The 21,868-nt window shown below is 44.0% G+C and overlaps 1 protein-coding gene across 4 annotated transcripts; it reads left to right on the top strand.

The window, feature by feature from the left end:
• The first annotated feature begins 1,644 nt into the window (after positions 1 to 1,644).
• ypel1 (yippee-like 1) lies at positions 1,645 to 21,218 on the top strand. Of its 4 annotated transcripts, XM_062381308.1 has the most exons (6): positions 4,093 to 4,952; positions 7,712 to 7,806; positions 8,195 to 8,478; positions 16,640 to 16,683; positions 17,947 to 18,055; positions 19,575 to 21,218. In XM_062381308.1, the coding sequence occupies exons 3-6, from the start codon at positions 8,362 to 8,364 to the stop codon at positions 19,662 to 19,664; spliced, it is 360 nt and encodes a 119-aa protein (XP_062237292.1). In that variant the 5' UTR covers positions 4,093 to 4,952; positions 7,712 to 7,806; positions 8,195 to 8,361; the 3' UTR covers positions 19,665 to 21,218. The 4 variants fall into 4 exon arrangements, with proteins under 4 accessions (XP_062237294.1, XP_062237293.1, XP_062237292.1 ...); XM_062381310.1 differs by lacking the exons at positions 4,093 to 4,952; positions 7,712 to 7,806 and adding an exon at positions 1,645 to 1,941; XM_062381307.1 differs by lacking the exon at positions 7,712 to 7,806.
• The last annotated feature ends 650 nt before the right edge of the window (positions 21,219 to 21,868 follow it).

Genomic DNA, 21,868 nt, shown 5'->3' with positions numbered 1-21,868 from the left:
AAATGTGTCATTGTGCTATGTCATTTTAGATTGTTACCATAATGTCCAATATTCAGCCTTGAATCTAAGTTAGGTAACGCATTCCAAACAACCTTTTCACTACACACAATAACTCTTTAATAACACATAAACCCTAAGACCCAACTCTGTGATTTTCAAAGGATTAACAAATGCATATCTAAATGTTTAATTATTATTGTTGTTATTCTTTACGGTGGCCCAGACTGGACATACTAAACCTTTGGAGTTTTTATGATAACTGGAGGTTTCTACAGATTCTCCTTTATGTTTGAAAGGGGGGGGGGGAGTGAAGTGAGGGATATATGTGTTGATAAATATAAGATGTGACTATAACTATGGATCTATGAGACCGAACGATGACCCTCACCTCATCTTGTAGCTCAGCTTTTCTATCGTGGATTAAACATCAGTCGACTGATCTCTGGGTTTGTTTACTTCCTGCGCCTCGACCACGTGCTCGCAATGCGGTCACGCATGCGCACCTTGTCTGTGTCGGTGCCGCGCACAGTCAAAAACAATCCTCAGCCACGGAAAATATGGTCTCGGGTTGATTGGCTGTTATCCTCTGGCCCCGCCCTCCCTCACAGCGGATTGGCCAGCTGCGGATTCTTCTTTTCGCTGATTGGACGCTTTTTTTAGAAGCGGTTGTGTAGCTAGGCTGCTGCTGCCTTCAGGGTCTCGTCCAAAAGTCAGATTTAAGAGTTTCTGAAGGCGAGAAGCTGTGTTGTTGTTGTTTAAGTTGGAAGCAGCAGCTGGAAGTAAACTTGATTTAACTTTTGAGGAGGTTACAGATGTTTGTGGGATTAAGAGCTGAATAGTGAAAGTAAAAAAAATAAAACTTGTGACTATTTACCAAAAATAGACACACGAAACAGTTACAGCAGCTGCTGACAGCGTCTCTGATTTCTAAACAATAATTTCCGGTGACGCCACCGAGAAACACATAAAAAAGACAAGCCTAAACTTAAAAGTAAAAATACATGTGTTAATAAACTAAACCATCTCCATCCAGAGCTTTCAACCATATCTTGTGTTCTTCTTTAAGAAATGGCCAAAAGCTTTGGAAACAAATAGTCTGAACTGCACTCAAGATGTGTTTTGCTCATAAGTTTTACTTCTATTTGTTGTATAGTCATTTTTTAATGTTTCTTATATTTAGATTATTCGTATCTTTTTCCACGACTTTTAAACGATGAATTTTTATATCTTGTTTGTTCATACTTGTTTTTATTGGACCCATTTTAAACACCTGTCAGTTTGTGTGTTTTATGTGTTTTATGTGTTTTGTGTCTTATCACAAACTAAACTCCCAACAGGATCTTTCTCATCCTGAAGTTAAACTTGTCCCGACATGTTCCAGGTTCTTTTCCTGTACGCTCGAACCCAAACGTCCCTTTGTCCCACGGCCCCTAAACGCATCCCTGCTGGAAGAAATAAAACCAGTTCTTCCTTCACTTTTCATGAACAAGTTGACAGTGAACGCAGCTCCCACACGTTCGATCCCCACCGGGAGCATGAAGCCTGAACCACACACCGGGTGACGCATCGTGCACAGCCGCTGTCCCGGAGCTTTCTGTGCGTAATGCGCATCACAGCTGATTAGGAACCGAGGATAGAGAGGCCGCAGACGGGACAGCTCGACCTGTCTCACCCCCCCCAGGCACCGGACAGCTCGACCTGTCTCACCCTCCAGGCACCGGACAGCCCCACCATGCACCCGCTCTGAGGAGACCTCCACCCGGGGACCCTCATGTCTTTGTCCGCTGCTGTCTCCATGGGACAGTGACGGAGGCTCCATCTGTCTTCTCGCTGTGAGGACACTGACACTCTGGCTTCTCCTGGAGCTCCGGGGGACACACCGGAGGATCGTCAGCGGCGTGTTGTGGTGTCTGAGGCGGGGGAAGAGGACGAGGTCCAGCGGTGAGTGTTGATCCGGTGACCCGCTGAGGACACGTGAAGTTTCACTGCACAACTACACACATTCAACTTTATATAATCACACTTTATGTGGTGTTTGTTTGAGCTGGAGATTCAAAGAGTTTCTATCACACAGGCTGGTTGAATTTATTATCTTCATATAGATTAATATTCCTTATTGTTCTCTGACCCGCTGGTTTATTTATCGGACACACTTTTCTTTATATAACCGTTCAGGCCTCGGTAATAATCTTCTTACATTAATTAGTGTGCGAGGTTTCAACATCTCAACCATCAGCTGACGGTTCCTCTGCTGCTGTCACATGATCATCTGCGCCATCTCTGTTATGATGATGATGATGATGAAGAGGATGAAGAGTCTCCTCATCCTCCTCATCCTCGGCTGCAGATCTCGGTCAGTGTTTTTTTCTGGAGCTGCTTAACGGGCCACGTGAACGGGCGACGAAACAGCGCGAGGACGGATTTCATAACGGTCACGCGCGCGCGCAGCCACCTCTGAGGGGAAGCTGCAGTGTGATGATGATGATGATGAGGATGAAGATGAGGATGTGTTTACGTGCGTCCCCTTCCTCTGGTGGTGCTGGTGAAGCAACAACACACAGGAGGAACACAAACAGGCATCACAGTGATGATGATGATGATGATGATGATGATGATGATGATGATGATGATGATGATGATGATAGAAGCAACAATGGTGATGGTGATAAATATCCCATGAGTCTTTGCTTCAGGCTGCACCTCGTTTCCTCAGCATCACAAAAAGGCAGATTCCAGGTTGGTTTCAGATTTGATAGAATTCATCTTTATCTTATCATCTGATTCCAGATGTGGATCAGAGCCGAGTCAGGCAGATGTGAACTGACACACAAACATCTGCTGCAGGAGGAGGATCCACTTTGGTTTGAGTCGATCAAATATGAACATGTGTAAACGATCATCGGTTTGTTTCACTGAGCTGCTCCAGGAATCTACTGATGTGTGTGTTTGTCCTTTTCTTTATATTTGAAGGGTTTTGAATCAAACAGAATCAAACTGAATCTGTTTGATTTGAAATAAGAAGCAACTGAAAATCATCTTCATCTTCATTGTTCGGTGAAATCCACTCGTACAGTTGATTCTTGAATCCTTCAAATGGGGAAAGTGCGTAAACAACTTTGGATGAAGCTTGATGATGGATCTGTTTCTAAAATTAACTATAGTGTGTGTGTGTGTGTGTATGTGTGTGTGTGTCACATGCTGTCTAGCATCAGACTCTCTTATTCTTTTCCATCCTTGTAAAATACACAAGGATCTTTTTATTTAACACATTCTAACAAAGTCTTCGGTTCAGATTATTATTAATAATCATCAGTTTGTTATTTGTGTGAAGAATCAGGTGAAAATGTCCAGAATCTGAAAACGAGGCTTTAGATGAGACGAGGAGCTGCAGGTGTAAACGTCACCGCTCTAATATCTGAGGAAGATCAAGAATCAGATTCATATTCTCATTCTGTATTTATTTACACATCCGGGGATCTGCACGCTCCCTCCTCTCCTCTGAGGTGCGTTCAGGCCGCATGGGAAATAATCATCTCAGCAACAACACGAACAGAGCAATAACTGTGAGCTTCATCTTCCTGAAACTAAAGTAGATGATTACAATTTATTGCAGTGAATAACACATCAGCTCCGACAACGCTCACACAAAGACGCTCTATATGCACACGTGGAGCGTTTGTGTTTTACTGCAGGAAATCATCTGGACGTGCACTGACCTTCAGGAGAGGAGAAGTTTCCACATTCAACAACCTGAAAACTGAACTGAAAGAAGCTTTTATTTACAGTTAACACACAATGTCTGCTTTATTAAGGTGTTTAAAAAAAACAGAACTAATCAAGATAAATATGAACCAAAGAAAATCCAAACCACTTTATTTAATGACAATAACTTTATTGATTATAAGCAGGGAAAGTTAATTGAGTACAGATGAATCATATGTTATGTAAGACAAAGACAAAGAGTTTCATATTTGAGAACCGTCAATAATTTGCATGTTTAGTTTGTCGTGGCTGTTGATCTCATGAAAACTACGTTCATAGAACCTTTTCCTCTTTCGCAGTCACAGGTTTAATTTGGTTGCTGTGATGCTCCATGTCGAGCTGAATCACTGAGCTTTGAAACAGTAAAAAAAACTGTCAATCAATCATATTATATTAGTACATCCCATATTCTCAAATCACAGTTTGTCTCAGATCTTAACAGAGTGCGACACAAGAGTAAAACTACCAAAAATCTATCTACTAACAGGGAATCAACCTCAGAGAGTCACATGTGAAGACCCATCTCTTAACATAATGGAAAAATTGTGTCTATCATTAAAGTATTTTTACATATAAAACATGTACTGAATATATAAATAACATCAGTCCAGTATATATATCAACAGTCTTAAAGAACATTCAGTTTCATTTGATGAAAGACAGATAAACCAGGTAGGATGAACACAAAGTTCACTGTTTGAAAAAAGCTCTGCACACAAACAAACAAGTGTAATGAAGCAGTTTATTGCGCAGAGCTTAATAAAATATAATTCATCAAAACACCAACTAGAAATAAATCCCCAAATTAAGAACAGAACCCAAATAACCCAGAGTAGAGAAACGAAGCGCTCTGCCTGGTGTCCATCTTTCCCACGGGAGCCTGAAGGCAGCGCAGCCTCCCATTGGTCCGTCGGGCTGTCAATCGGGGCTCATTATCCCGCCCACCTGGTGACGTGCACAAAGTAACGAGGCCAGGTCGTTTCGCACAAAAGACAAAACAAAGCGCGTGCGGCTCAAAATGAGACGCGTCAGCAGCGGCGGGACTCGACCCTGAGCGGAGGACACCGACACACACATGGAGCCCGGGCTGGGGACACGACAACCACCTGACTGACCGCACAACAACAACAACACAACAACACAACAAACAACAGCTGACTGCAGCGTCCTGCTCACATCTGACCCAGGTGGTGAGTAACAGCAGGGAACCAACAGCTGACAGCCCTGTGTTGTGTTGTGTTGTGTTGTGTTGTGTTGGTCACACACTGCACCAGGATCAGACAAACAAAGCAGCAGCGACACTGTTGCTGCCGTCGTGTGTTCTTTGTTGGAGAGACACACGTTCAGAGGAAGAGGAGGATTAGAGGAAGAGGAGGCTGTGATGTCATGATAGAACTCACACAGATGAAGGTTGAGGCAGTCGAAGCGACACGTTGTGTTGTGGTTGTGTTGTTTTTTTGTGAGTCAGAGCAGCCAAGTCTTTTGTCTGGACTCTTCCTGATACCAGAGCTGCACAGTCTTTGTTTTCACTGAGTGTGGATGTCAGCTGTTCTCCACCTGTCCACTTCACCTCAGTCCTGTTCACTTCACTTCCTTCACCTCCTTCACTCACCTCCTTCACTCACCTCCTTCACTCACTCACTTCCTCCACTTCTGCAGCTGAGGAGACGAGGCTGGGACAAAGGAGACAGTCGCTCCTCAAGTGGCTCGGCCTTGTTTTTCTGTCCATTTAGAAGAAATCTCAAGTGTTTGCAGTAAAAACTCAGACATGAAACTGTGAAGCGGCTCCTGACGAGGTGAGAACACATCAAACCAAGTGCTGTCATGTGATCAAACCCCAGTGAGAAGGTCCTGTTGTTCGGGTTCAAGTGGGAGGCCGACAACAGGAAACAGTTAAAAACCAAGATCAGAGTCAACTTGCTGACAGGATCGAAAGAAACAAAGAAGCTGCACAAGTGTTGTGTGTTTGTCTTTATTTGATATTTACCAACAAAGCAAGTTGTGTGTGTGTGGGGGGGGGGGGGGGGGTGTTTACCTTTTCCCTTTGCACAAGCTGCCAGGGTTAATCTGGGCTAATTCAGAAAGGGATTATTCCTCAAGCACTTGTGCAGATTATTCAGTATGGATGTAGATATGTCTGGTCTGGGGCCACGGGGTCAGTTCCCAGTTCTCACCCTCCCAGCCGTGTGAAGTGTGTGTGTGTCAACATGTGTGTGTGTGTGAACGTGTGTGTGTGTGTGTGTGTGTGTGCAGAGCAGCCATGCTCCACGTCACGGCTGCTTCCTGTCGAGTTGCGGAAGCCCCTTTGTTTTCATGTCTGGCCGCCGGGCTCGTGTCTCGCTGCCGCTCTTCCTGTTTCAGCACATCGAGCTCAACTGGAAACTTCTGGAGCCGCTGCAGCTCGTTTTCATTGTGCTCTCACTCAGGAAGCTTCTGTTTGCTCTGAGCTGCAGCAGACACTGTGCTCCTGACCCAGAGGCAGATGTGTCTCAGGAGGTTTTGACAGATTATCAAGAAATAGATGAAATAAGTCCCTGATACTTTGACAATGTCTGTACTGAAGTAGAAGTTACCAGACAGATGTACTTTTACGGTTTTATGGTTCGGTGGTAAAACATGAGAGAAGTCGTTTAACATCCTAGTTGCATGAATCCACTGGAATCAAACTGAAGTTCTCAGCAGCTCCTCACATGTGGATCTTTTGTTATTGGCCTTTTTTTGAACCTGTTGTTGTCGTGAAGACAAGAAGTGAAAGCTGCTGTGGTTGAGCAGATCAAATACACAAAGTCTAAATTTAACCAACGACAGGAGACGCAGCATGTCAGAGCCCCGCCCCCCCCGTCGTCTGACTGTGGGAACAGACGTTCACTGATCTTCAGAAGTAAAAGTACTAGCACGCTTCACTCAAGTAAAAGCAGCGAAACCACAAAGTAAAAATACTCCTGCACCACAGATTGATGAGTCAGCGTCTGAGGCTGAATCCACACGACAATGTTTTCATTTGAAAACTGAGGCGACAAGTCTGAGACAAGTCTTCAACCAACAACAGAACTACTTGAACGTTTCTAACTGGTGATTTACCAGTTTAGTCGATTCAGATTTAAGAATGTACATTTTATACGTCAGTTATCTGTGAACCTGTTGTTGGAAGTCATCTGATCTATGGAGCTGTCCAATCAGCAGCTAGAACTGAGTAAACAAGAAGAAAGAACTGACAAGAATCACAGTTTTAAAAGTAAAAAAAAACGTTAGCGTACTTTAAAATGACCAGAACCATCCAGCTGAGGTTGTTTACTTTGCTAATTTTGTTTGATTTACGTCACGTTTCAGTTGCGAGTTGTTGACTTTACTGTTCGCCTCCAAACGGGTTAGCAGGCTAACGTTAGCCTTCATCAACACCGAGCAGCTGCTGGTTGTAAATATTGTGTAACATTAAATCTCACTATGTGAGAACTAGTTTGTGACATGTCTCTGTTGTGTAACTTGTTTAACACTAGTTTGAACCCACAAGGTTTCAGGAAGTCAACAAACAGACTCTGTTACATTCATTACACAACTTCTATCTAAAGCTAGCAAACGTTAGCTGATAATCGACTCTCTTAAGCTAACTCTTTTCTCGTCTGTTCTCGTCGGTTCTCGTCTGTTCTCGTCTGTTCTCATCTGTTCTCGTCGGTCCTCGTCTGTTCTCATCTGTCCTCGTCTGTCCTGTGTCGGACCTCGTCGGTTCTCGTCTGTTCTCGTCTGTGCTTTGTCGGACCTGAACTGGTCTTCATTTTCTCGTGGAGCTGGTTCTCCTGCAGGCGTCTGAATTCATCTCAGTTGTCGTTTGTATTGTTCTCTCTGTTTTTCGTCCGGTGCTGTTTTGCACCTTAATCTTAATCTTAATATTTATATCTCTGGCATTGCATAGTGTTTTTTTAACAAGCTTTTTTCTCATCTTATTCTACAGAGCAATTCCACGTGCACTATCTCATGTGTGGAGACATTTCACCAAAGCCAATGTAGAAGGAGAGGCTGTGTACATTTGCAAATACTGTGCAAAGAGTAAGACCTATGTTAAGAATGACACAAAGATGCAGAAGCATATAGTCAAGTGCCCAAAGTTTCCTCAGGGCTCAAATCAGCCTATGACAAAACAAAATGTTTATATTTATGTCTGTATATGACAAGGTAAATACAGTTAGTATAAATTACCAACACAACTTCCAGTTTATTCCCGTTAATTCCTGTATATTCCCGTATATCTCATTAATTCCCATGGAAAGTTTCCAACTTTGAATATTCCCGGAATATTCCAACCGTAATTGTAATCAAATGATTGCTGCGGCAAATGAGCCGAGTTCCTATCAGAAGTGCAATCGAGCTCCTGAGCTCCTGAAGAGGAAGTGTGGAGCCTGTCACTCACCTGCTGTGTCCTGTCCCTCTGTCACAGGTTTGATTTTCTCCGTGGTGTCAGTGTGGAGCGTGCCACACACCCGCTGCTCAACAACGACGGCTTTTGCCTGCATCCTCCAGTGTTTCTTCTGTCAGCACGTCCAGCAGAGCTGCAACTCGTCCAGCGCCAGCCCGGACGCCAGCGAGGAGCCCGGCCCCACTGACATGGTGAAGATGACCAAGTCCAAGACCTTCCAGGCGTACCTGCCCAGCTGCCACCGCACCTACAGCTGCATCCACTGCCGGGCACATCTGGCCAATCACGACGAGCTCATCTCCAAGGTACGAGTTCGCCGAGTCGCCCGGTTCGTCCTGTGGAGACCCCGCAGCGTGTCACATGACGTCCGCTGTGTTCACATACATGACGAAGGCTGCAGGCCGGTGTGTAGTTGTGAGAAGAAGAAGAAAACATTGAAAACACTTAAATCGGGGCTGACGCACAATTGTCACAGATCTCACAACACACATCGCTTCACACATGCTAACGTTTCATCATGGCTCATGTGTTGTCTCGGCTCATGCTAACGTTTTGTTCCTGTTTCATGTTAAAGTTTGGTTGATGCTAAAGTTTGGTCTAGTTCATGCTAACTTTTGGTCTCGACTCATGCTAACATGTAGTCATGCGTCATGATAACGTTCTGGCTCAGCTCACCAGAACCAGAACCATTATTCAAATATCGATTTAGTACCACTATCGTAAAGATTTACAGATCAAAGGATACCGAGCTGTATCAGTGACTCGTCTGACGTTATTTATTTATTTACATATTTTTTGACTGAGATATGATTCAATGTTATTATCGCTCATCAGTGCAGCAGATATTCATGTCTGAGTTCATCAGAGTCCAGATGTTTTTAATGATTCACGTCAGACACTGAATCATTGTCACATCGTTGGATCACATTGTGAGTCGGGCTGATAAAATGTGTCCTTGTAATATTTATAAACCAATAAATCAGCTGAGCTAAACGGAGAGTTGTCTCTGGGTCGGGACTCGACAGTGACCGAGGGTCGTCTCCCACCGTCAGTCCAGTTTGACCTCGGTGTCACGGGAGCTTCTGTTCACCTGAAGCTCTCGACCCGACTCCAGCAGAGACACAGAAGCAGCTGTTGAACATCTGTCTGGTCCCAGCGTCTCACGGGTCTCGTGGTTTTATCATCTGATTCTTTTTAACGTGTGAATATTTCAGATAATGAGGATGAGCCCAGGGTGTCGTCGAAAAGGGATTTGTTTTAAAATCAGATGAGAGGCTGACAGATAAAAAGTATTTGTGTTCAAAGGACACAATTACATTATTTTCATTATTGATATATTTACTAATTAGTGGTTTGATTAAATAGATTATTTTTACCAAAGACGATGGAATCAAACTATTTATTTTGAAGATCAGATAAAAGCAGCAAATCCTCTTAAATAAGAAACAGCAACTGTGGAAAGTTTTATTTTACTGTTAATCTTAAATGAATCATTAATCAAAGCCGTCAACTTATTATTATTTAATTCCAATCGTCAATTGATTCAGATCTGAACCTTTTCTACTGTTTGGGTCATTTTTAAAATTTGAGTTAAAAAGAAAAGTTTGGTCAGAACTTAATATTTGAGCTGAGGGTAAAAGCATCAGCTGTAAAATGAGGTGATAAATCAAATCTCGAGTTGTCACTAGATTAGTTTGACAAATGTCCCGATGCCGACTCGTCTCCCGGAACTTAACCTTTAGAAACAATCCCCCCCCCCAATCCTCTGAGTGAACTTCCTGTCCTGAGAAGCATCGATGTTCCAAACGTGCGTCTCTCTGCTCGTCTGGTTTCCTGACCTCAGATCAGATGTGACAGTGATTAAACGCTGTGTTTTCTGTACAGTCTCTGTGGGGCTGTGACCCAACGTGACTCCGGATCTCAGTTTATTATGAGAGTCACAAAGAGTCTGAATTCACAAGAGTTCGTCTCAAACCAAAGATTCGAGGAAAACAGGCGACAACAAACCTCGATGTTGAGACTTTTCAGAAAATGATTCTGTGTTTGTGAAAAGATTTTTAATTTCTCGTGCAGAATCTTATATATTATATCATATTATGTTCCTGTGCTTCTTCAGATTTTATGGGAAATATTCAGTCAAAGCAAAAGGAAGCTGTCGTGTTCAAAGCTCCAACTTATGATCATTTCATTAACTTGTTGATTATTACCTTTTATTATTATTAAGTAAGTTTCTTAGCAGGATTGCTAGGCTCTAAAACTCATCAAATATGAACACGACTAGTTTGGTCTTGAAAAATAAATCATTTTAAACACCCAGAACAACATCAGCCATAATAAACAGACTAGAGATAAGTTTGTGTTTCCATCTCCTGAATCCGTCCACTTCCTGTCTTCCATCATCGTCAGAGACAAAAACAAACAGAACTCATTTTACAGTTGCATCATGTCCAGTCAGACGCTGAAGAGGACAAAGTGCAGCCAGGTCTGAAGGTTGCCATATTTAATAATAGTTATATTTCATGGAATATAGTTATTCTCAAATCATCACAATAGAACAGAATGGAAGAAATTGGCTGAGAGCAGTTTTGAATTATTTCTCAGCGTCTCTAAATTCACAGCAACATTATATCTTCAGTAGCTTCTCTCAGGAATGTGTGTTCCCTGTTCTTCTTCTTTTGATTCCCACGTTATTTACATTGATGTTCTCTGCAGCCGTCCTCGTCTTCCTCTTCGCTCTTGGCACATCCGTGTGTTTCCTGACACGCAGCCGTCACATGTAAACCTGGAATAGTGTGAAGCCATCGGCAGGAACGTGTGTTGCGTCATTCACACGTTCACACACACGTTAAAAGCAAATCTGCATTAGCAAAGTACAGCTACATGAAAAATATACAGAAACCAAATAAAAGTACTGTTACTTCCCACAGAACTTCTTTACAGTTTAGGGACGTGTTTGAAAGCAAATGTCTTCGCGTGGTTTTGTGAAGAAAGTAGTTTGATTTAAAAAGAATTATATAAATTGATAAACATCAGAGGTTATATCCTGATGTACGAGGATCAAACCATTATTTACCTTTGCTCTACACCTCCCGCGTGACACTGGGAGCATTATGAGCTCTGACGTGAGTAGTGAGGTGAGAGCTCCTGAGGTCAGCGAGGAGGAGGAGGAGGAGGAGGCTGGAGACGACGAAGAGTTTGTTTGATTGGAGTCGCAGCTCATTGTTTGCAGAAGCTCCTCAGACGTGAAGCCGGAGCAGGAGAATGCTGCAGAACCAGTAGCACATGGTGATTTATCCCAGTCACACAGGAGCCACGTCTCAGGGAGTTTCCCCCAGGACAGTGAGTGAGTGAGTCAGAGAGAAAGTGCTTCACAAAAGTGAGTGTGAACTTTGACCTCTGACCCTCAGCGAGACGCAGAGAGTCTCCAGCTGTCCAGGGACGTCCCACTCTCTCTGTTGACTCGTGGTGTCCACGCTGTCGGTACCAGAAGGTGACACTTGAACAAATGACCCCGTTCCTCTAAACAATCCACTTTGATGGTAATTGGATTTCCTGCAGGGATCTTCCACTGACAGCCGGTCCTGTTCCTGTCGGCCTCTCGTAGTAAACACGCTGCTGCTCCTCTGTTTCCACCATCCACTCGTCCTGCAGACGTCTCACATCCAACTCTCAGCCTCAGGAAGTGTCTCAGAATTAATAATAAAATTGAAAAAGGAGCTAAAACACCAGATAAGGAGCGAAGGTTCTGAATTATAAAGTCTCCAAACTTTCCGTAGCGAGACGTTCAACTGAGAAAAAGAGATTCAAGGTTTATAATCTGTTCTGATCCTGACTTCACAGTGTAGAGCCCAAGTGTAGTGAAAAGAACTGAGAGCAAAAAAATATATTTAAAACAGTAAAAGAAACTTGACTTAAACTCGAACTTTTAAACATAAAGTTCTTAAAATCTGTGAAATCTGAAAAGGGCCGGGAGACGTTTGTAGTGATCACAGATGAGATGAATGCAAATTCATGATATAAAACATTTTGTATTCCAGAATAAATTAACAATAATTATTCATATTAATATTTTTCCTCGTGTATAAAACACGACGGCTTCAATTTGTTTACTTTTTAAAACAGTTTTAAAAAGTCAGATTACTCATCACATCCTGTTGAAGCTCCAGGATCATTGGATAATTAGTTTTGTCCAATGAGACAACGAAACCCAGAAGTGTTGAATTACTAATGATATATGATTTACCATGATATGAAGAAAAGCAGCAGATCCTCACAGTTATGATCCTGTAACTAGATATTATGAGTTTATGTTAAATAGTTTCTGTTAATTGTTGATTCACGTTGAGTTTCTACAGTGAAGAGCAGATTTTCTCCAGAGATCAATATCTGTGAATTGTCCTCATAAACATCTAGATATATATTTTCCCAGATGTATTAATAAGTTCTCTGTGTGTTCAGTTTCATCATCACTGCTCCTCAGCATCAACACGTGGAGGCCGGTTATGTTGCTCAGGAGAAGATTACACGTCGTCTGGTGTTTTCCACGACTTGCTGCCAAGGGACTTTCACCTCATATTCAAATCTTTATCGTGTTCATTCAGAGATTCTTTCATTCCCTGCACACTCAGTATGAAAATCATAACTCGGTCGTGTCCGTAGCAAAGCTCTGCCGGTTCTGTTTCTCAGCACAGTCACAGTTTGAGAGCTGGAGTCTCCTGAACCTGGATAAAAATAAAACGGTTTCTCCTCCCGAGCTTCATGCCAGCCGGCAGGAGAGGATGCACACGGAGCCAAAAGAGAAGATTAACCTGAGCACAGAGGGAAGTGTGGCACCCCCCCCCCCACACACACACACACACATCCACACACTAAACTAAATATGAGGAGGAGGGTGTTATACCTTCGTCAGGCTGATGGAAGCCGCTCTAATGGATTGATCACACTTTTTATTTCCCATCATTAACGGGAGCCGGTCCCCCCCCCCCCCCCCCCCCCCCCCCCACAGCAGACTGACGTGTGACAGAACAATTTAACGCTGCTGCTTTTTAATTTCATAATTGAAACCAAGTGAATTATGGGTCAGCAAGGATTTATGTATCTGTTGAGCAGCAACACTAACGAAACCTCCAGGACTCTAAACAGATGTTGTGTGGGCTGGTGCAAACGTCCCCTTCACAATAAGATGTCATAGGTTTGGTTTCACTGGGACGTCCCCTGATCTCCCAAGTTTTTATAATGATACAAGTCAGAAACTTTCTGTTTCAAGAATTTCAAGTACTTCAGGACGGGACAGTGTCTCCACCTCCTCATCGCTCTCACTTCACACCATCGCTGCTCCTCCTTCATGAATCTGCAGAGTAAACAACCTGCTTCCTGTTCACACACGTCCAGAGTGTGTGAGTGGTCACGTGACTCGTGTTGTTGTGTGTTTAACATGAACAGAGGCGACTTCTCATAAGGAGCTAAAACGCTCGTCTGAACGTTCTTGATAAGACAATATTTCAAATGTTCTTCTTCTAATGAGGACTGGGACCTGCTCTGGAGTCTGAACTGACTGACTTTTAACATTCATTTAAACATTAAATCATTTTTATTGACTATAAATATAAGATATCTAATATTTAACCGCCTGTTGAGACAGATGGTACAAGTTCATGTCAGCAGGTCGGTTAATAGTTTCCAGTTACTCTTAATTTATCCCAGTTAATCTTTATTGTTTATTGTTCACATTCAAAGGAGCAAATTAAAATCCTCTGTGATGCAGAAGCAGTCGTTGAGACACGAGGAGACGCGAGGAGACATGAGGAGACACGAGGAGACACGTCTCTGCAGGCGTCTCGTCTCTCCAGGTGGATTCGTGTTCTGAGTCGAGCTGAAGGAGCAGATTTCTTTCTGACAGCTTTGTTCCCCTCAGTCCCGGGCGGCCACAGGATTCAGGGATTTTGAGATTTGCTTTGTTGAATTCTCATATCGGGAATGAGTTTTATGAAGACGTGCAGCAGATTCAGAAAAGGAGCTGGTGTTTCATTGACCTGCAGCAGAAGAAGAACCTGTGGGAGCTTTTCACTCAGAACCTGCAGGATCCTGTCGCCTGATAGACGACGGAGGATCTGTCATTAAAAAGAAACATGATCCAAATTTGTTGCCTTCCCTGATGAGGTCATGTTTGTTTGTAAACAAGATTACACAAACACAACCGAGTGGATTTAATGAAACGCAGTGGAAGGACGGAACAGAGAGGAACCCATGAAATTCAAATTGGATTTCAGTTTTCTCTTTATGAAAACGTTCTTTAATATTTTAATGGATTTCTCACAGCGTCATTCATGTTTCAATATTTATGTTTTTTCTTTATTTGTGAGCAAGATTACGCAAAAACTTCTGAAAACCTTCGGAGGAAACTCGGCTGAAGGACGTGATGCGAGTCGGGAAGTTGTTATAACAATATGGTCTGGATCGGGGGGGATCTAGGATTCTTTCTTAAACATTGCAAGATAGAACATCACAGAACTGGTATTTATGACTCAGTGTAATGGTGCAGAACCAAATACAAATCTGGATCTAGTGAATTAATATAGGTTTCATAAGGAAATCACACAGATATGAGCTCATCTGAGTGACATTCTGGTTTGTTGGGATCACACAAAAACCTTTGGACAGATTACAAGGAAACTCAAGGAGAGGATGTGATTGGTCGAGATAGAACAACAACTTTGTTAGAACATTTTCGAATAATTCGTGGTTCATGATGATGAATGTCTGGGGGACAAATAGTGAATCTGGTGAATATGTTTCAAGTTGATATTCTAGTTTTCATTTTACCTGATTTAATCGGACGTTGCTGTAGCGTCTGAGCATCTGAACCTAGAGCATCTGAACCTAGAGCATCTGAACCTAGAGCATCTGAACCTAGAGCATCTGAACCTAGAGCATCTGAACCTAGAGCATCCTCCTGCTCCTGATGTTCCTGTCGAGCGGAAAGAGGAGGAGACGTCCCAGTGGTTAATTGATGGCTGAGCTGCAGATTCCTCCTCCTCCTCCTCCTCCTCCTCCTCTCTGGCCTAAACACTGTGGAGGCGACTTGTTGTCAGCTCCACAGGGGTCCACCTGGTTCCCTCTCACAGCTAAAGGTCACATGTCTTGCTGCTGCAGCCTGTGTGTGTGTCTGTAGATTTCAAACTTCACACACAAACACTGAACTCGAGGGTGGAGCAGTGAGACGTCGACTCCCACAGCGACAGGACAGAATAATAATAATCCAATTGGCTTCAAGAGAAACCGCTCAGCTCTGAAATCTAACTCTCCCAGTTCAGAGGATGGCGAGCAGGCAGTCACCCACTGGTCCCCTGAGCCTCTGTGGTGGTGGCTGTGGTCGGCGGAGGAGCCGGCTGCTGCTCCTATTAGGTGGAATTAGCTCAGCGCCCTCGACCGCAGCCGGGGGGGGGGGGGGGGGGGGGGGGCACTGCTCCGTGTTCACAGGACGTCACATGGCCACTCAGGATATTATCAAGTCAGATTTTATTACACACTCTGTTCTCTTGGCAGCTGTAAGAAGCCTCTGTGGTTTCCTGGGGTTATTTATTGCTCAGGTTTATTTATAGCAGCTGTTCAAACTGGAGCCGTGATTAATTCAGGATCTGGTTCTGTTGATATTAACAAACAACTTTGTGAATTTGTCTTTTTGGGGATCAAACTTTCTGAGGATATTTGTCCACATTCACTGGAGGTCACCTCTGGTTGTCTCTGGGTATTGGAAGTGGAGAAGCTCCAGAGAAACAGCTGACTTCATGTGATTGGATTACATATTCCACTCCCATGTAACTTTATTCCCTAAGTTGATTGTAAAGACTCGAGTGTTTTCTATCATCTTGAGTTAGTTTGAATAAATCATAACTTGAAAGTGATTTGTTTAAATAAAGTTACATTTGAAAAGTTTACATTGAACTGAAGTAATAAAGTTACACGGAAATTTAACATCTAGTTTTTAAACACATAAAGACGTTAACATTCATTTAAGCCTCACGAGGGAAGAACTGTGTTTACAGCACCCCGAGGAGAGAGAGACACACACACACACACACACACACAATGCATTGAGTGAGAATCTTCTTCTTCTTCCTCTTCTTCTTCCTGCTCCTCCTCCTCCTCCTCCTCTTCTGTCTTTAAATGCTGCTTTGTTTTTCTGCTGATTATCTCGAACACGATGCATCAGTGGTGAAACTCAACATGTTGAGCTTCATGGAGAGAAAAACTGAAGTGACTCGTTGTATTAAGAGATTTTTATCCAGATTAAGATTATTCTTGTTTTATAGACTCGCTTCACAGTCTATAAAACTTCCAGCTGCTTTTTACCTGATTCTTAACGACGTTAAATGAAGTTTGATGTTTTTCTGTTGATGGAGGAAACGTCTGCTGCTTCTCCTCGATGTCAACTTACACCATCTTTGTTTCTCTCTCTTGTTTCAGTCATTTCAAGGCAGCCAGGGAAGAGCCTACCTGTTCAACTCAGTGTGAGTACGAGTCTCACAACTCACCTTCACTGTTTGGGTTCTCTGTCATTAAAAGTGATGGGGGGGGGGTTAAACCAGTCTGAGTCTGAAAACCGAGTTCAACTCGTTCTTAGTGTTGTTCTTCACTTGTTCTCCGACTCACTGCAGCTGGTGACGCTGCCACATGTGAAGTTAACACACAAGCTAATAACAATAACAACAACAAAAACAACACACGTGTGCAGAAGCATGTGATCCAGAAGGAGACGTGTGACGTGTTCAGTTTCCATCCGTCTCTTTCAGTTGTAGTCGTTGATCACAGCCCTGTTGGGAGTCATCTGAGGTTTGAATGATCATTTTCATTACTGGTTAATGTGCAGACCAGTTCCCCCAGTGTGTGAACAGACCAGTCCCAGCTGACGGCCGCAGAAGTTTTAATTTGTCCGAGAACTTTTCTGTCGTCAGACGTGTTTGGTGCCAAAATGTTTCAGACAAAGATTCAGTGAATTTCTTTAACTGCAGAAATAAGATATGAATTGAAATATGAATATTTGACCCCATACTTATCTGCAGTTGTATTCACTGTAGTAAATATTCTCCAGTGTTTAGTCTGACAGTTGTTGAATATGTGACAATTCTACGGCTTCTTACTTGGTAAAAGTTTCAAGTTTCTGAACCCCCCCCCCCCCCCCCCCCCCCCGATAACCAGGACTTCCCTCTGTGGCTCTTCTGTGTGGAGACGACACAGTCACAAGGAAACCACACTTCACTCATCACATCAACAGCGTCGGCCATTCAAAATACATTCAAACGTTTATCTCACACTTTAGTTTGATACTTTAGGTCAAATTCCCGTTAAATGAGCGTCTTTAAAATATAGAAATCAACATATTGGTTTGTTTTCTCATCAAACAAACAACGGCCTCAGAAACATTAGATTAAATGTAAAGGATCTAAACCTGTTTGTCTTTATCACCACAAGGATTCAGATATTTTTGATCCGAATAAGAAGGAGAAGAATCTCCAGAGAGAGAGAGCTGAGACGTGCTGCTCTCTCTCCTCTCGTCCCTCCGCCATTTCTCTTCCTGTCAATGCCACAAGCGCAATGCATGATGGTTAGTGACCATCGGTTGCACACTACTTCTCACGATGCACTGTAGGAAACAATGAGTGCACTATATAGGGAATAAACAAAAATTCACCAAACATTCGAGCAGCACTTAGTGATTTCAGATCTTCTTGTGGTTCTCTCCTGACCTCTGACCTCTGACCTCTCGTCTGCAGGGTGAATGTGGGCTGCGGGCCGGCTGAGGAGCGGGTTCTCCTCACGGGTTTACACGCTGTGGCTGACATCTACTGTGAAAACTGTAAAACCACGCTGGGCTGGAAATACGTGAGTCAAAGTGTATGTGTGTGTGTGTGTGTGCCGCCCCCCCCCCCGTGGAGTATGTCCGTGGTCACGTGACCTCCCAAACTGGCACATGATGGAGCGACAGGTCAAGAGGACAGGATCATTGCAGCGTCGCCTGTTAAAGCCGCGCTGACAGTTTGCTCTGCTCAGGTTCGTGTTCAGGCTCCGAGGCCGAGCTGCTCTCTGCTCTCCTAGAGCGGCAGATAATTACAGAGCTGACAGGTTGGCTGCCGACAGCCAGACCGGCTCCTCTGAGAGTCGGCAGTGATTAACTGTCAGGCCGGTTTGAGGAGGTCTGTCCCGGTAATTGTCTGAAGTGACCGTAGAAGAGAGTAAAATAACTGAACAATGTCTGAGACAGGGACTCACTTAGAGCTTCAGTCAGTGACACAAACAATTAGAGGTTCTCAGAGAGGAGGAGGAGGAGGAGGAGGAGGAGGAGGAGGAGGAGGAGGAGGAGGAGGAGGAGGAGGAGGAGGAGGAGGAGGAGGAGGAGGAGGAGGAGGAGGAGGAGGAGGAGGAGGAGGAGGAGGAGGAGGAGGAGGAGGAGGAGGAGGAGGAGGAGGAGGAGGAGGAGGCGGCTCAAAGTAAAAACCTCCACAGGAAGCTTCAGAGGTCTCATTAGCTGTAAGGAGTTGATATGATGATAATGATATTATTAATGTAGTCGAGCAATTGATATGATGCTACCTCACTTTTTCAGCATATCTTGTATTTAGTGTTTATCAGGTCAATGAACAGATGAAGAATTATTTTCCTGCTTGACTCAGTTACATCAACACGACAACGTTTTAGTTTGGAAACTTGGCAGTGTGGCCTAGGGGTAGAGTGTAGAGTGGTCGTTCTCAAACAAGAGGGTTGGCGGTTCAATCCCCACTCTTCCCCCTCTGCATGCCGAGGTGTCCTTGGCAAGATACTGAACCCCTAAATGGCCCCTCATAAATGTTGAGTGTACTAATTGTAAGTCGCTTTGGACAATAGTGTCAGCCAAAAGACATGTAATATTAAAAATAATAATAATACAAAAATATCATCGTCCACACGAGGCCTTAACTGATTCGTCAGGTTCCTGTCACATGACCTCCACACGGCTGTTTCCTCCTCACTCGTGTTTTGCTTCCTGTTCACAGGGTCACATGTCCAGTGTGCGTGAGTGGTCACGTGTGTTCAGGCGTGCTATTAAAACGTGAAATTAAATTCTCTATTATATGATTTCTCTGATTTAGTTTATGATTTATTGCTTTTTAAATCAAATAATTAAAATGTCTGAGAAATGTTGTCACTGTCATATCACAGACATGTCAGGAAACATCTGTTCACTGTCGATCGATTCATCGTCTGTTTGTTGAAACTCTAAATCAGAAAGTTTTACAATGTGAATCAAATATGATCTGAATTCATCTGTGAAAGCTTCTGGATCCTGGAGATCTAGAGCAGTGTGATGATGATGCTCTGAGGTGATGTTCTTCCTCGTCACTGACGTGTTGCTCTGGTTTTGCAGGAGCACGCCTTCGAGAGCAGTCAGAAGTACAAGGAGGGGAAGTTCATCATCGAGCTGGCTCACATGATCAAGGACAACGGGTGGGAGTGACGCGGCCACGCCCCCTTTTCTCTGACCTTGGAATTATCTTTACTGAACTGCGTGGAGCGATGGCGTCCTCCCATCACCCCCCCCCCCCTCCCCGACCACCAGTCACCCCGCCCCAAAACAAATCAAGACGAGGACACACCCCCACGGACAGTCACCCGCTCGTCTCCCTCACGTGCACACGCCCACCAGCTCAACAGGAAGCTGAGCGAACGGCGAGGGGGCGGAGCTACTCCTCTGGAAAAGTCACGTCAGAGTCCGGATGTTTACGTTGAAGATTGTACGTCCTCCTTCGGCTCCAGAGCTCATGGGTTCGATTCCAACTCATTCACTCACTCATCTCCGAGCCTCCCCCCCACCACCCCACCGTGAATCCACGCTTACAAGTGATTGTGGTGATGTGGCGCCCGCTCTGCCACCGGGGACGGACTTCACTCAAAGGACATGTCTTTGTTTTCCTCATCCAGCGACGCTCTGACGACTGTTCTGATTTTTATCTTCTTTAGTTCAAACGTGTGGTTCTTGGTTGAGGTTCTTTGTTTTGCTCTGATGGCAGATGGATGTTACTGGTTAGCATTTCATTTCCCCGTCACGTTGTGTGTCAGTGGATGTGTGTCGGGCTGGTTGTGTGTCCGCCTGTAGCTGAGCGTGCTTTTCTTTGCTAAAGTCCAAATGACCGGTCCGAGACCGGGGGGTGGTGGTGGGGGGGGGGGGTTTATCCTGGTTAAGGATGTGTAGCAGCGTCTTGCTTGTTTTTAAAGTGGCAGCGGATCTGATTGCAGTAGTGTGGGATTTTATACCTAATATTATTTTCCGTTTATATCTTTTTTCTGAATTGTGAATTTCCCCCCCGCACCCTTTTGGTAGCACCTGATATTTTCCTTTTGACATAAATGTGTGTGTGTGTGTGTGTGTGTGTGTGTGTATATAAAATACACGCACAGTACTTGTTGTGTTTGGCTGAATGCGATTGTGGCTGGTTCCATTTTGCAGCAGAAACATGAAAAGCTGACGTCGGTGTCACTCGTCATAAAACAGATTGTATTATTCCATCGTGTAGTAATATGAGACACGAGTATAAATACACATCCTATGATTACATATCCACAAATACTATGAGAATGTTCTTAGTACGTAGATATTGGAACATGGATTCTACATATATATGTATTTGCTGTCATGCACATATGTATATATGCATATGACTGTGTGTGGTCACCATTACACAGACACACACTTGAACGCCCCCCCCTCGTTTGCGGCTTCCTGTCGGTTTAGAGGCAAAGCGGTCCGCTCGCGCTCGTCTGGTTCGAGTCCGTCTTTTCAAACGTCCACGGAGACGAGAGGATTTCAGATTTTCTGATTTGATCGACATGAAGTCAAACTAGATTCTGCTTCTCATCTCAGTTTGATTTGTCGACTTGAGGAGAAAAGAGTTGTTTCTTTGCTGCTGCCCCCCCCCCCCCCCCCTTAGGTCTTTTGCACTTTATCCGTCTCTGTCTTGTCTCACTGCGGACGCCGTCTGTGCTTTGCCTCTAAGCCATGCCCCCCCCCCCCCCCACCCCCCCCCCCCCACCCCCCCCTTGTGTTTTCTTTCTGTTGTGCAGTGCATAACTCGGACCCATGGGTCAACGCGGCCCTCCAGATCACCTTCTTCACCAAAATCCTAACCCTGGGTCAACAGACACAAGTATATATATATTTTCTATGTTCAGATTCAGACACAGATGAATATTCAGTTTATTAAATCTCCGGGCGAAGATGGAGGCGTTCGGCCGCTGAGGGGGCGGGGCTTGTCGTCTGCGATGGACAGGGACAGATTTAAGAATCAGCAGTGATTGATTACTTTGCCGGCGAGGTCGGTCATATCACCTTTAATCCTGAAAACAAAGACAATGCAGTGAAACCTACTTGAAGATAAACAGCTGAGTCATTGGCCCTGTTACAGTTTTTGTATATAAAGTAATATTTAAGGTTTTATATGTATTTCTACCGGGTTAGTTCTCTTACTTCCCCAACTTGAAGCACTTTTGTTCACTGTACCTCTGGCTGTGTGTGTCTGTGTGTGTGTGCGTGTGTATTAGCCCACGTGCACGCCGGCACACCAAAGCGAATGTTTGGTTCCTTTTCCTCCGATTTGTTTTATTTCTCTCTCTCTTTTCTCCGTCTGTTTAGTTTGGACGTTTTCTTTTTTGATCGGTCCTGTT

The sequence above is a fragment of the Platichthys flesus genome, chromosome 3 (genome assembly GCF_949316205.1).
Source record: "Platichthys flesus chromosome 3, fPlaFle2.1, whole genome shotgun sequence".
In the NCBI taxonomy this organism is placed as follows: Eukaryota; Metazoa; Chordata; class Actinopteri; order Pleuronectiformes; family Pleuronectidae; genus Platichthys; species Platichthys flesus.
This window is presented reverse-complemented; position numbering and strand designations above follow the sequence as displayed.